Genomic DNA, 13638 nt, shown 5'->3' on the forward strand with positions numbered 1-13638 from the left:
TTAAGTAAAATAACTGATAAAGTAAACAGAAATAAAAGAGAATTTGAATCTAGATTTAAAAAATTAAACCCATTTCAATTACAAAAAATCATCCTCCATTTAAAGAATGTTATAATCATACAATGTTGCAACTAAAATTAACAACTTTTAGCAAAATATCATTTCATATTACAATATTGTTTACTGACCTCTGATTCATCACCCTTCTCTCTATAGGCAGTAGCAATACTGGTCTGAACAGCCTTAATCCATGCCTGGCGCAGCTTTTCAGAATCTGCCTGAAGCATACAACTTCTAAAAGAAAACAATAGTCTCCTCAGACACTAAATTAATTTTCTCAGACCAAAAAATAATGACAATAAAGTTTACTTTTTTGTCCAGTTTGCTATTTAATAATTTTCTAACAAAAAAATAATTTCTGGTGAAAGGTTTTATTTCATCTATCTTAAGGACAAAGTTGTTCATGAGGAAATCAAGGTATCAATGAAATAAATTACCTATTGGAAAAAAAAATAACCATTCCTGGACTTTTAAAGAAAAACTAAATTTACCATACAAACACAACACTATTTTTTTCTATTGGACAGAAATAAATGATAGATATCAAAGAAACTGATCTAATCTATGACTTCATCATCATTAACGTTAATAAATTTTCATATAACAACCTTTATGGAATTTAAAGAATACAATACTGGATAGAAGTTATATAAATCTCTGACTACAATACCTATAATTATTAATTATTGAAATTTACTTTTAAAACCCTTTTTTCCTCTTTAGCACACATAATCACAAGTGAAACAAATTTCTCCACTCTGCAAAGTTCTTTTACGACAAACCGTAAAAACATGAAAGCAAGTCTCAAATTCTTTAGAACCACTCACTTTGTCGGAGAGACTACCTCAAAGCAGAATCGCCGTTCTATGTCTTCACAATGCTTCACTGTGCAGAGCCTTAGATCTTCCACTACTACAGTGGGGTTATCCTACAATAAGGAAACAAAACTCTCATAGTTTTCAATCTCGGTTTTAAAAACTCCTCCTAAAAATAACATACTTAAAAATACTCCTTGGAATAAATGGTCTTATCTTAAAGATTTATATTTGATCTTATTTTAGATTAGAGACAGGAGTTATAAACACAGATGTAACTAACAAAGGTAATTCTGTCCTGTTAACAATTTTACCTGCCTTTTAGTTGCCATATAAGGATTAAATAAAATAATTTATATAAAGAGCTTCAGCTAAACTTGATTAATTAGTTGGTGATCAATAAATGTTAGCTTCCTCTTTCAGGAAAACAAATCAGTAAAAACAGTATTAACAAATTTAGAGATTTATATTTAAATTACTTCAAGCCTACCTTTTAATTTCATTTTTAACCTTTTGATATTATTACCTTTTGCTCTAAGGTATTATTCCTTAAAAGGTAGCCTTTCCTTGAGCCTCAAAATAGTACTATGGGAAGGTAATGTTATTCTTGTCACAAGCTGGATATATAAAGAAATAAAAGTAACAATTCTGAGACAAAGAAAAAGCTATCTCAAAGGTAGGAATTAAGAATTCAGGATTCAAAATTACTCTGCTTTTACAGACCAAATATTAATACTTCCCAAGTTTGAGTCCTTTTTGCATGTCCAAACATAAAATAAATGGTAATTTTGCACACAAGTATTTATGGACTTCACTGCTTTACCAAGACAAACAGATAAAAAACAAACTGGGTAACTCACTGGTTTTTCACTTAATTTCTTTACAACACACCTACCTTAAACTTTTTCTGGTAGACCAACTGATTGTTCTGTATTGAAAACCAGCGTCTAAATAAATACAAAATAGATTAAGTTTTCACAAACATAGTTTATGTCAGTCCTTAGAAATATTTGGGAAAGCACTATCAGTTTATGGTAATGTTTTTTGAGAAGTGCACTGTTTTGTTTTGCTTTATATAAATTATATCAATGAGATAACTACTGAAAGTAAAGAATGATCTTAAGCAAATTTAAAGCCAGAGATTAGAAAAATTACTATATTTCATTCATTTTATGTCAGAAATTTATATCCTAACAAAAGTTGTTAGCCTATATGCTATCATCAAATAATACCTGTTTCAAAGTAAAAATTTACTTTTTTGAAGTTCTTCAAAAATAGCTAAAATACTTCCCCCAAATAATTGCTTTTACTGTAAATAAATTTATATTGTAAATAAGGTATCTTTTTTATATGGTAAAACAATAGTGTTCAGTTTTCAACCTTTCTGCAGCTAATTCTGCAAGTGTTTAATTTGTTAAGCAAAATAAGAAATTAAATCATCATTTTAAAACTGATATCAAATGAGATAATAGCTAATCACTTGGCCTTACTTTCACGTAAAGAATAATCAAAGTTATTTCTAAAAATGATCACTCACCTATTTATATTATTCTGCTCATTACTGTAAATTATTAGGCAAACTATTTGCAATCTTCTTTAGAAGAAAAAGATAAGTTATGATGCTATGTTACTAATTCTAATTTATTAAAACAGTAAAAGAACCTAAAGACTTAACAAGAAAAAAAAAAATCACAGCCAAAAGCCATTCATAAAAGACAGCAAAAAATTCTCAACAAGCATGAAAAGTATGATTATTTGACTCATTATTTTAAGGTAAGTTTCATGTGAGATGATTTCTATTGTAAACATTAGTTGTTAATCAATTAGCAGACAGAGATTCTACCTTTTCATTGACACTAATACAAAGGACTACAAAATGTATTTAGACATATTTAGAGTATCTATTTTAAAAAATAATTAATATTCCAAAGTGATTAGATGCTTTTCTATTTTTATGATAGACAGATTGTTAGGTTTTCTTGCCAGTTAAAAAGGCATCAACTTTACAATTAAAATAAAGATTTGTTAAGTAAGCATCCAGATAAAACCAGGTGAGTTGCCTCGAAATGCAAATCATCAAGAGGCAGGCTCGAAAAGGAAGAACTTCTAGGATTCTTTGCTTTGGGACACATAATTGGTTAGAATGTTTAAGGAAACACCTACAAACAAACAAATGGTTCAGCCCTGCCACATAGGATGACATGCAATGGAAAAAAATCTCTGATACTGATTAAAGCACTTTTAAAAATATCATTTGGAATGAACTATATTAATAATAATTCTTATGTTTTATAGTACAGTAATCATATTTTATAAGTTTGTGAAAAACTACACATGATTTTATTGCACATAGAAAAACACCCATATAACCATATGAACTTTTCATGCTTCTGAGATCTTCAAATTTTTTCTTTTGATCTGCTGCATCTTAGGATAACAGCATCTAAAAATAATAACAAAATGCTAATAAAAGCTTAGGTATTTTTGTAAGAAACCATTTCTTCTGATAATTAAATTTATAAGTCATACATATGTCTGAAATGCAGTTTCTCAACCATCTACCCACTTCTGGGAGATTATCTCACTTCATCAGTTTTTTGACACTCAAGAAAGATACTACAAACTCATCTTAAATTGACCTAAGGAAAAAATTCATGATGTATCCTATGTAGAAAAAAGGGTTCAATAACTAAGTTCTGAATGTCTTACGACATTACCCCTTGTCGTCTGACATTAAAAAAAAGAAGAGCTGCTGGATTAAAGGTGGCAGTGTAAGAGGTGAGACAGAGGCCTCCTCCTAAAACCACAAATAATATGAAAATATAATTAGTACAACTAATCCTGAAAGAGCAACAAGAAAGAAGGCTGCACCAGATTGTATACACCTGGAAAAAAGAACAGACCTCATGGAAAAGGGTAACGTACCAAAGCCCTTCACCCACCCCAGCTCACCAGCGGGAGGAAGAGAAATGGAACGGGTAAGAAGTAGAGGCCTGGGACTGCTGAACACCTAACCCTGGAGATCTACTCTGGGAAAACGAACCTACATTGCATAGTTCTCTGGTGATTAGTGGGGTTGGGAAGCTAAGACAGGCAGAATACCTGGAGAGACTGAGATTCCAGCCACTTGTGGAAAACAAGGATCCACATCCAGCTGCTCTGGAACAAAGAAAGGCAGGAAGTCTGAGAGGCTTCCTAACAGTGAGAGGGCTGCTAAAAGGCAAGGATTGCAGAGCCTACTGCTCAGGAAAAAGAAAAGGTGGACAAAATTGTCCAGGCTCACTATGCCCAGCAGGTTGAGAACTTTTAGGAGCTATAGGCACTCCATTCCCCAGCTGGATATGAAGATCAAAGGCCCACCACAGTGATATGCAGCCTGCTGTGCCTTCCTCCTAGCCACCCCACACCTGACTTGCAAACCTGCAGTCCCCTACCCCCACAGGGAAGCCCTGCCTACAGCAACTACAAAAGCAAAGCATAGAAGCCAATACCTATTGCTCGGCTCATTATTTCCAGCAATGGAGAAAGGCTTAAGAGCCAGGAAGCAGGAAACAGCTCATTCCTCCCCGCAGGCACCTGCACCACTCCCCTGCTACTGCCAACATTGCCCCAGACATCAAGCAGCTCCAGAGAGAAGAGCTTCTGGGCACTAGATGCAGCCACATAAAATATGAAAAGTCAAAGGAAACTGGTTCAAACAAAAATTCCTCAAAGACCTAAAAAAGGATCAAGTGAAACACACCTTGTCAATTTTCCTGAAAGAGATTTCAAAATAAAAGTAATAAACATGCTAATGGAAGTACAGAAAAATATACAAGAACTCAGGAACAAATTCCAGTCAGAAATCCAATCATTATGGAATACACTGGGAAGTTTTAAAAGCAGATTACATATGGGGGAGGAGACCATAAATGAAACAGAAATTAGAGAAGAGGGATAGAAAGAAGCTGAGGAACAGAGAGAAAAAAGGATCTCAAGGAATGAAAAAATATTGAGAACTGTGTGACCAATCCAAAAGGAACAATATTCGTACTAGGGGTACCAGAAGAAGAAGACAAAAAAAGGGACAGAGAGTGTCTTTGAGAAGATTATTGTTGAAAACTTCTCCAGTCTTGAGAAGGAGATAGTCTCTCAGGCCATAGAAGTGCACAGATCTCCCAACACAAGGGAATCTAGGAATACAGCAACAAGACATATAATTATTAAAATGGAAAGGCCAAGGATATGGACAGACTATTAAAAGCAGCCAGAGAGAGAAAAAAGATAACATACAAAGGAGAGCCCATCAGGCTATCATCAGACTTCTCAGCAGAAACCTTACAGGCCAGAAGGGAGTGGCATGATGTATTTAATGCAATGAAGCAGAAGGCTCTTGAACCAAGATTACTTTATCCAGCAAGATTATCATTTAAATTTGAAGGAGGGATTAAACAATTTCCAGATGAGCAAAAGCTAAGAATATTTACCTCCCACAAACTAACTCTACAATGTATTTTGGAGGGACTGCTATAGATGGAAGTGTTCCTAAGGTTGAATAGCTGTCACCAGAGGTAATAAAACCACAGTAAAGAAAGCAGAACAGTTCATTATTAAGCAAATGCAAAATTAAATCAACTACCCCCAAAGTCAGTCAAGGGATAGACAGAGAGTACAGAATATGATACCTCAATATATAAAGAATGCAGGACAAAGAAAAAGGAGGAAGGGGAAAAAAAAAAGAGAACCTTTAGATTGTGTTTGTAATAGCATACTAAGTGAGTTAAGTTAGACTCTTAGATACTAAGGAAGTTACCCTTGAATCTTTCGTAACCACGAATCTAAAGCCTGCAGTGGCAATAAGTACATACCTACTGATAATCACCCTAAATGTAAATGGACTGAATGCACCAATCAAAAGATATAGAGTCACTGAATGGATAAAAAAACAGGACCTATCTATATGCTTCCTACAAGAGACTCACTTCAAACCCAAGGACATACACAGACTAAAAGTCAAGGGATGGAAAAAGATATTTCATGCAACTAATAGGGAGAAAAAAGCAGGAGTTGCAGTACTTGTATCAGACAAAATAGACTTCAAAACAAAGAAAGTCACAAGAGACAAAGGACATTACATAATGATTAAGGGGTCAATCCAAGAAGAGGATATAACCATTATAAATATCTATGCATCCAACACCAGAGCACCTACATATGTGAAACAAATCCTAACAGAATTAAAAGGGGAAATAGAATGCAATCCATTCATTTTAGGAGACTTTGACAGTCCACTCCCTCCAAAGGACAGAACAACCAGACAGAAAATAAGTAAGGAGACAGAGGCACTGAACAACACATTAGAACAGATGGACCTAACAGACATCTGCAGAACTCTCCACCCAAAAGCAGAACAATACACATTCCTCTCAAGTGCACATGGAACATTTTCAAGAATAGATCACATACTAGGCCACAAAAAGATCCTCAGTAAATTGAAAAAGACTGAAATTGTACCAACCAGCTTCTCAGATCACAAAGGTATAAACTAGAAATAAATTACACAAACAAAATGAAAAATTCCACAAACACATGGAGCCTTAAAAATATGCTCCTAAATAACCAATGTATCAATGACCAAATATTAACAGAGATCAAGCAATATATGGAGACAAATGAAAACAATAATTCAACACCGCAAAATCTGTGGGATGCAGCCAAGGCCATATTCAGAGGGAAGTATGTTGCAACAAAGGCCTACCTCAGGAAAGAAGAGAAACCAGAAAAAGAAGAACAAATGAAGGCCCAAACTCAGTACAAGGAGGGACATAATAAAGATTCAAGCAGAAATAAATAAAATTGAGAAGAAAAAAACCAATAGAAAGAATCAATGGAAACAGGAGCTGGTTCTTCGAGAAAATAAACAAAATAGAGAAACCCCTAGCCAGACTTAGAAGAAATGGACAGCTTTCAAGAAAAATACAACCTTCCAAGCCTGACCCAGAAAGAAACAGAAAATCAGAACAGACCATTTAGCAGCAACGAAGTTGAACTGGTAATCAAAAATCTACCTAAGAAAAAAACTCCTGAACCAGATGGTGTCACCACTGAATTTTATCAAACATTTAGTGAAGACCTAATACCCATACTCCTTAAAGTTTTCCAAAATGTAGAAGAGGGAATACTTCCAAACTCATTCTATGAGGACAGCATCACTCTAATACTAAAACCAGGCAGAGACACCACAAACAAAGAAAATTACAGACCAATATCTCTGATGAACATAGATGCAAAAATACTCAACAAAATATTGGCAAACTGAATTCAAAAATACATCAAAAGGATCATACACCATGACCAAGTGGGATTCATTCCAGGGATGCAAGGATGGTACAACATTTGAAAATCCATCAACATCATCCACCACATCAACAAAAACAAGGACAAAAACCACACGATCATCTCCATAGATGCTGAAAAAGCATTCGACAAAACTGAACATCCATTCATGATAAAAACTCTCAACAAAATGGGTATAGAGGGCAAGTACCTCAACATAATAAAAGCCATATGTGACAAACCCACAGCCAACATCATGCCTAACAGCGAGAAGCTGAAAGCCTTTCCTTTAAGATCAGGAACAAGACAAGGATGCCCACTCTCTCCACTTTTTTTTTTTTTTGAGAGGACATCTCTCATATTTATTGATCAAATGGTTGTTAACAACAATAAAATTCTGTATAGGGGATCAATGCACAATCATTAATCAACCCCAAGCCTAGTTCTCAACAGTCTCCAATCTTCTGTAGCATAACGAACAAGTTCTTACATGGTGAACAAATTCTTACATAGTGAATAAGTTCTTACACGGTGAACAGTGCAAGGACAGTCATCACAGAAACTTTCAGTTTTGATCACGCATTATGAACTATAAATAATCAGGTCAAATGTGAATATTCATTTGATTTTTATACTTGATTTATATGTGAATCCCACATTTCTCCCTTATTATTAGTTATTATTATTTTTTTAATAAAATGCTGAAGTGGTAGGTAGATGCAAGATAAAGGTAGAAAACATAGTTTAGTGCTGAAAGAGGGCAAATGTAGATGATCAGGTGTGTGCCTATAGACTAAGTATTAATCCAAGCTAGACAAGGGCAACAAAACATCCATGGATGCAGATTTCTCTCAAAACAGGGGGGGTGGGGTTCTAAGCCTCACTTGATCCCCAATTTCTCACCTGATACCTGCAACTGTGCCTGTCTTAGGTTGTTCCTCCCTTGAGGAATCTTACCCATCTCTGGCTAACCAGTCATCTTCCAGGGCCATACAGGGAAATGTAAAGTTGGTAAGTGCCACTCTCTCCACTTTTATTCAACATAGTTCTGGAGGTCGTTGCCATGGCAATCAGACAAAACAAAGAAATAAAAGGCATCCAGATTGGTAAAGAATAAGAAACTCTTACTGGCTGCAAATGACATGATATTGTATATAAAAAACTCTAAAGAATCCACTCTAAAACTACTAGGTCTAATACCCGAGTTCAGCAAAGTTGTAGGATACAAAATTAATACATAGAAATCTGTTGCATTCCCATCCACTAACAATGAGCTAGCAGAAAGAGAAATCAGGAAAACAATTCCATTCACAACTGCATTAAAAAGAATAAAATACCTAGGAATAAACCAAACCAAAGAAGTGAAAGACCTATACTCTGAAAACTACAAGACACTAATGAGAGAAATTAAAGAAGATATCAATAAAAATGGAAACATATCCCGTGCTCATGGATAGAAAGAATTAATATTGTCAAAATGGCCATCTGCCTAAAGCAATCTACATACTCAATGCAATCCCTATCAAAATACCAACAGCATTCCTCAAAGACCTAGAGCAAATCATTCTAAAATTCATATGGAACCACAAAAGACCCCGAATAGCCAAAGCAATATTGAGAAGGAAGAATAAAGCTGTGGGAATTATGCTCCCCAACTTCAAGCTCTGCTACAAAGCCACAGTAATCAAGATAATTTCATACTGGCACAAGAACAGAACAATAGATCAATGTAACAGACTAGAGAGACCAGATATAAACCCAACCATATATGATCAATTATACACAAGAAAGGAGCCATGGACATACAATGGGGAAATGACAGTCCCAACAACTGGTGTTGGCAAAACTGGACAGCTACATTCAAGAGAATGAAACTGGATTATAGTCTAATCCCATACATAGAAGTAAACTCAAAGTGGATCAAAGACCTGAATGTAAGTCATGAAACCATAAAACTCTTAAACACAACATAGACAAAAACCTTCTGAATATAAACATGAGCCACTTTTTCCTGAATGCATCTCCTCAAACAAGGGGATAAAAAGCAAAGATGAACACATGGGATTACATCATGCTAAAAAGCTTTTGTACGTACACCAAAGGACACCATCCACAATAGAAAAAGGCATCCCACAGTATGGGAGAATATATTTGTAAACAACATATCCAACAAGGGGTTAATATCCAAAATATATAAAGCACTCACATGCCTAAACAACCAAAAAGCAAATAACCCTATTAAAAAACGGGTGGGGGATATGAACAGACAATTCTCCAAAGAAATTCAGATGGCCTACAGGCACATGAAAAGATGCTGCACATCCTAATCATCAGGGAAATGCAAATAAAATCCACAATGAGATATCACCTTACACCAGCTGGGATGACCAATATCAAAAAGACTAAGAACAACAAATGCTGGCGAGAATGTGGAGAAAGGGAAACCCTCCTACACTGCTGGTGGGAATGTAAGCTAGTTCAACCTTTGTGGAAAGCAATATTGAGGTTCCTCAAAAAACTAAAAATAGAAATACAATTTGACCTAGGAATTCCACTCCTAGGAATTTACCCAAAGAAAACAACTTCTCAGATTCCAAAAGACATATGCACCCCTATGATTATTGCAGCACTTTTTACAATAGCCAACATATGGAAACAACCTAAGTGTCCATCAGTAGATGAATGGATAAAGAAGATGTGGTACATATACACAATGGAATACTATTCAGCCATAAGAAGAAAACAAATCCTACCATTTGCAACAACATGGATGGAGCTGGAAGATATTATGCTCAGTGAAATAAGCCAGGTGGAGAAAGACAAGTATCAAATGATTTCACTAATTTGTAGAGTATAACAGCGAAGCAAAACTGAAGGACCAAAACAGCAGCAGACTCACAGACTCCAAGAAGGGACTAGCAGTTACCAAAGAGAGGGGTATGGGAGTGTGGGTGGGGAGGGAGGGAGAAGGGGATTGAGGGGTATTATGATTGGCACACATGGTGTGGGGGAGATCATGGGGAAGACAGTGAAGCACTGAGAAGACAAGTAGTGACTCTGTAGCATCTTACTATACTGATGGACAGTGACTGCAGTGGGGTGCGGGGAGGACTTGATAATATGGGTGAATGTAGTAACCACATTGTTTTTTCATTTGTAACCTTCATAAGAGTGTATCAATAATACCTTAATAAAAAAATTAAAAACAAAAAAAAAGAAGAGCTAACTATACTCACACTGTTCAACACTTTAACTAGGCAAGGAAAATGGAATATAATTTTTAATTGCTCCTACATAATAATCCTAGTTACTATAAACATTTCTAATAAAAAATGAGTTTGTTGTCTAATGTAATATAAAAAATGTTTAGTATTTTAAGCTCATTCTACCTGCAGTTTGAAAGTACTTACAAAAGTAATTAAATTAAAAAGAGATTTTGGAAAACATTGTGCTGAAAACTACTATATTCTGTAAGATACAGAAACTGACCACAAAACCGAAATACAAGAGACTTTTTAAAAAGGATAATTTATTGGTCTATTAAGAAAAGTAAGATACTACTTTATATCTATCTCAAATTAAAATAACTGAAGAAATACTTCAATGATTTTAGTCCAAAACATTAAATCCATAAACAATCAAATGTTATTAATTTTTAAATACCAATGAGAAGCTTTCAGATGACAAAATTTGAGGTGATGGGGAGAAAGAAGGGAAAAATACATATTTTTTTTTAAATCAAGTATCTTTTACCATGTTTGATCACTAATCCTAGAAATGTACTTGAAATGAAGAACATGGGTAAGAGTCCAACTTCTAAATCTATACAAATTAAGTTTTATCACTAAAACTATATAGATGATAGATTCACACACACATTCATACAGGTGCCAAAGAGGTGAACATTTAATTAAATTTAACAAAATTAAAAGCATTAACACGTTTGTTCCTTTATTTCAAATTCAATGTAATTTTTCACAGGAAAAAAGACCAAAATGAAAGCAAACAAAGAAAAAAAATCAAGGTTTTGACGATATTTCCTTTCCACATAACTAATGATTATTACCAAAGGGACCAATTCCTAGTTACCGCTTAAAAAATTTGAAATTTACTAGCTTATTTCCCTTAAAAAAAAATACTGAAGTATTCATATTAATCAATCTACATCTTCTTTGGGTAACTATAAACATATGAAATGTTCTTTCCCAAAATAAAACAAATTGAGGAGAGAGGCAATGAAAAGACTTAATTTCATTCCTCAAATAATATAGTTATCTTTTCTTCCCAATTTAAAACATTAAGAGACTTTTATATCCATTGCAAGTAATCCAACTGAAAATGCAGGTTAATTATGAGCTTTCTCGTGCCAAAGAGGAAACTGGAGTAAGGGAAGGGGAGGGGAGGGGAAGGAAGCCATTTGATACCTGATATGATCGGGCTTTTTCCTGTCACGTGAAAAAATGGGGCAGGATTAAAACATAAGGGAAAGGTGGTAAAAGAATAAAAACGCAAATGTGCAAATTAAGCAAAGGACTGCTAGCATGATATGAAAATAAAGCAAGAATTAAAGGAACAGGCTTAAGCTCATAACCTAATAAAATAGTAAAAAAAAATTGTTTCATATTGTTCACATATCATACATATCTGCATTTGTACAATTAATTCCAACCCTTAGGAATCTGAAACACTATTTCAGAAATATTCAAAAATTTTCTTCAAGTATTATGATACAGAAAATTCTGGTAAGACTTAGTACACTTGAGCATACCTCTATTATTCTTTGCCTGTATGGCAGTCTCTTATAAAATATGGATCATACCTTTTCTTATCTTAATAAGCAGCTCCTAAAAAATTACAGGAAACAATCTCTACAGATTTATCTATATAAAGCTGAAACAAATGAAAAGTTTTCTTAAGGAAGGTGGGATCACTAAGTATTTCAAAGATTATAAAATACATTTAGCCAAATTGTCCTCCCACCTGCTCACCCATTTTCATCAAATGATAGCAGACACTAAAGCCACACGCAAGTTAAGTTTGCCTTTAGTCTATGTATACACTTGTTATTTTGAAACAAAAGGCCAATAAAAATTTATATCTGTACCAGCAGCATATAGGATACTTTGTTTTAAGAAATCATAATACATTTCATGCTTTTAGGTACATTTTCTACTTGAACAAAGACTAAGCATAGCATGTAATTACTGAACTTCTTTATTAGTTTTACCCACTTTTTACTAAATAAATTTATTAACATTTAATTATTTTCCTTGTTCATTCACCTTGTCTAAAATTATCATGAAAAATATAGATATTAGTAACCCTGATTTGAGCATGAAGTGAAGCTGCCACACTGAGAAAATGGTCTGATATGGAAAGACTATTTTGGTAGTTCTCACACACCTTCAGAAAAATATATTTTATGGATGTATAAAAATCTTAAGAGACACCATACACTAGAAATCTGAAACCAACCAGAAACAAACTCAGCAGCTCAATAAGACATGAAACATTTCATGTCATGCTATTTCAATTATGTCACACAAAATATGAACTCTTTGGTTAACTTTTAAATTATAGAATGATGTTTTCAAGATATAGTTAGATTTCACAAAGCATAGTGTCAAGTTTTAAAACCATCTGGAAACTCCTAGTCAAATTCACATGTCCCTTGGCAAGGTCTTTTTAAAATGTTGATATTGATATATTATATGCCAGTATTCCATAAAACTACAGACAATGGGAAATTTCTCATCACATGACTGGTACCTTATGGTGACCACAAGAAAAATGTTCCCTAAAACTAATCCATAAACAACCCAAAAGAAAATACTCTTTAACAGTGGACAGAAAAATCTTTATGTTTCAATAGCTAGATTACTGGATTTTTAGGGCACAAGGATCACAAATACACAAGTCTTTTTATTCAGAGTAGAATGTATTAAATCAAACTGGAAAGAGAACTAATTAGGCAAGTAGAGTAGACTCTAAAGTCATGACAGGCAATGGGAAAGTATTTGCAAGTATGTCCTGAGATTATATTTTTGATAAATTTCAAAATTCATCAAATTTAGATACATCCCAAATGCTTAAAATTGAAAAGCAAATATTCAATAGATTACTCTTTCTTCTTTTATAGTTACTTACCGATGACCTAGAAAATAAGACTTTTGTTATAAGGTTTTAACTATTTTGTTTTTGTTTGTGAAAATAGTTTTATATAATTCATCACACTATTTATATCATAAACATTCTTTACAAATCTGCTTTTTACTAGTGTTTTCATCAAAATGTTCTTTAAAAGCATATGAAAATTAAATTAATTTGCTATCCATATTCTTTTAATAGCTGAAGTTATATTTTGTTTTATCAAAATACAGATTGTTTGGAATTTCCATGACAAGTAAAAAGAATGCCAGGTTTGGGGCCTCAATTTTGTCACAAACCA

At 33.8% G+C, this 13638-nt stretch overlaps 1 protein-coding gene across 2 annotated transcripts in view; it reads right to left on the reverse strand.

Moving 5' to 3' along the window:
• Positions 1 to 13638, reverse strand: part of ACAP2 (ArfGAP with coiled-coil, ankyrin repeat and PH domains 2) — a 163500-nt gene that overhangs the window by 45458 nt on the left and 104404 nt on the right. For both annotated transcript variants that reach the window (XM_036933209.2, XM_057501373.1), the window contains 3 exons: positions 1771 to 1822; positions 888 to 988; positions 189 to 294 (listed from right to left, as the gene is read on the reverse strand). In XM_036933209.2, the coding sequence (XP_036789104.2) occupies positions 189 to 294; positions 888 to 988; positions 1771 to 1822 (259 nt within the window). The remainder of the gene's footprint in view (positions 1 to 188; positions 295 to 887; positions 989 to 1770; positions 1823 to 13638) is intronic.

This window comes from Manis pentadactyla, chromosome 1 (genome assembly GCF_030020395.1).
Source record: "Manis pentadactyla isolate mManPen7 chromosome 1, mManPen7.hap1, whole genome shotgun sequence".
NCBI lineage: Eukaryota > Metazoa > Chordata > Mammalia > Pholidota > Manidae > Manis > Manis pentadactyla.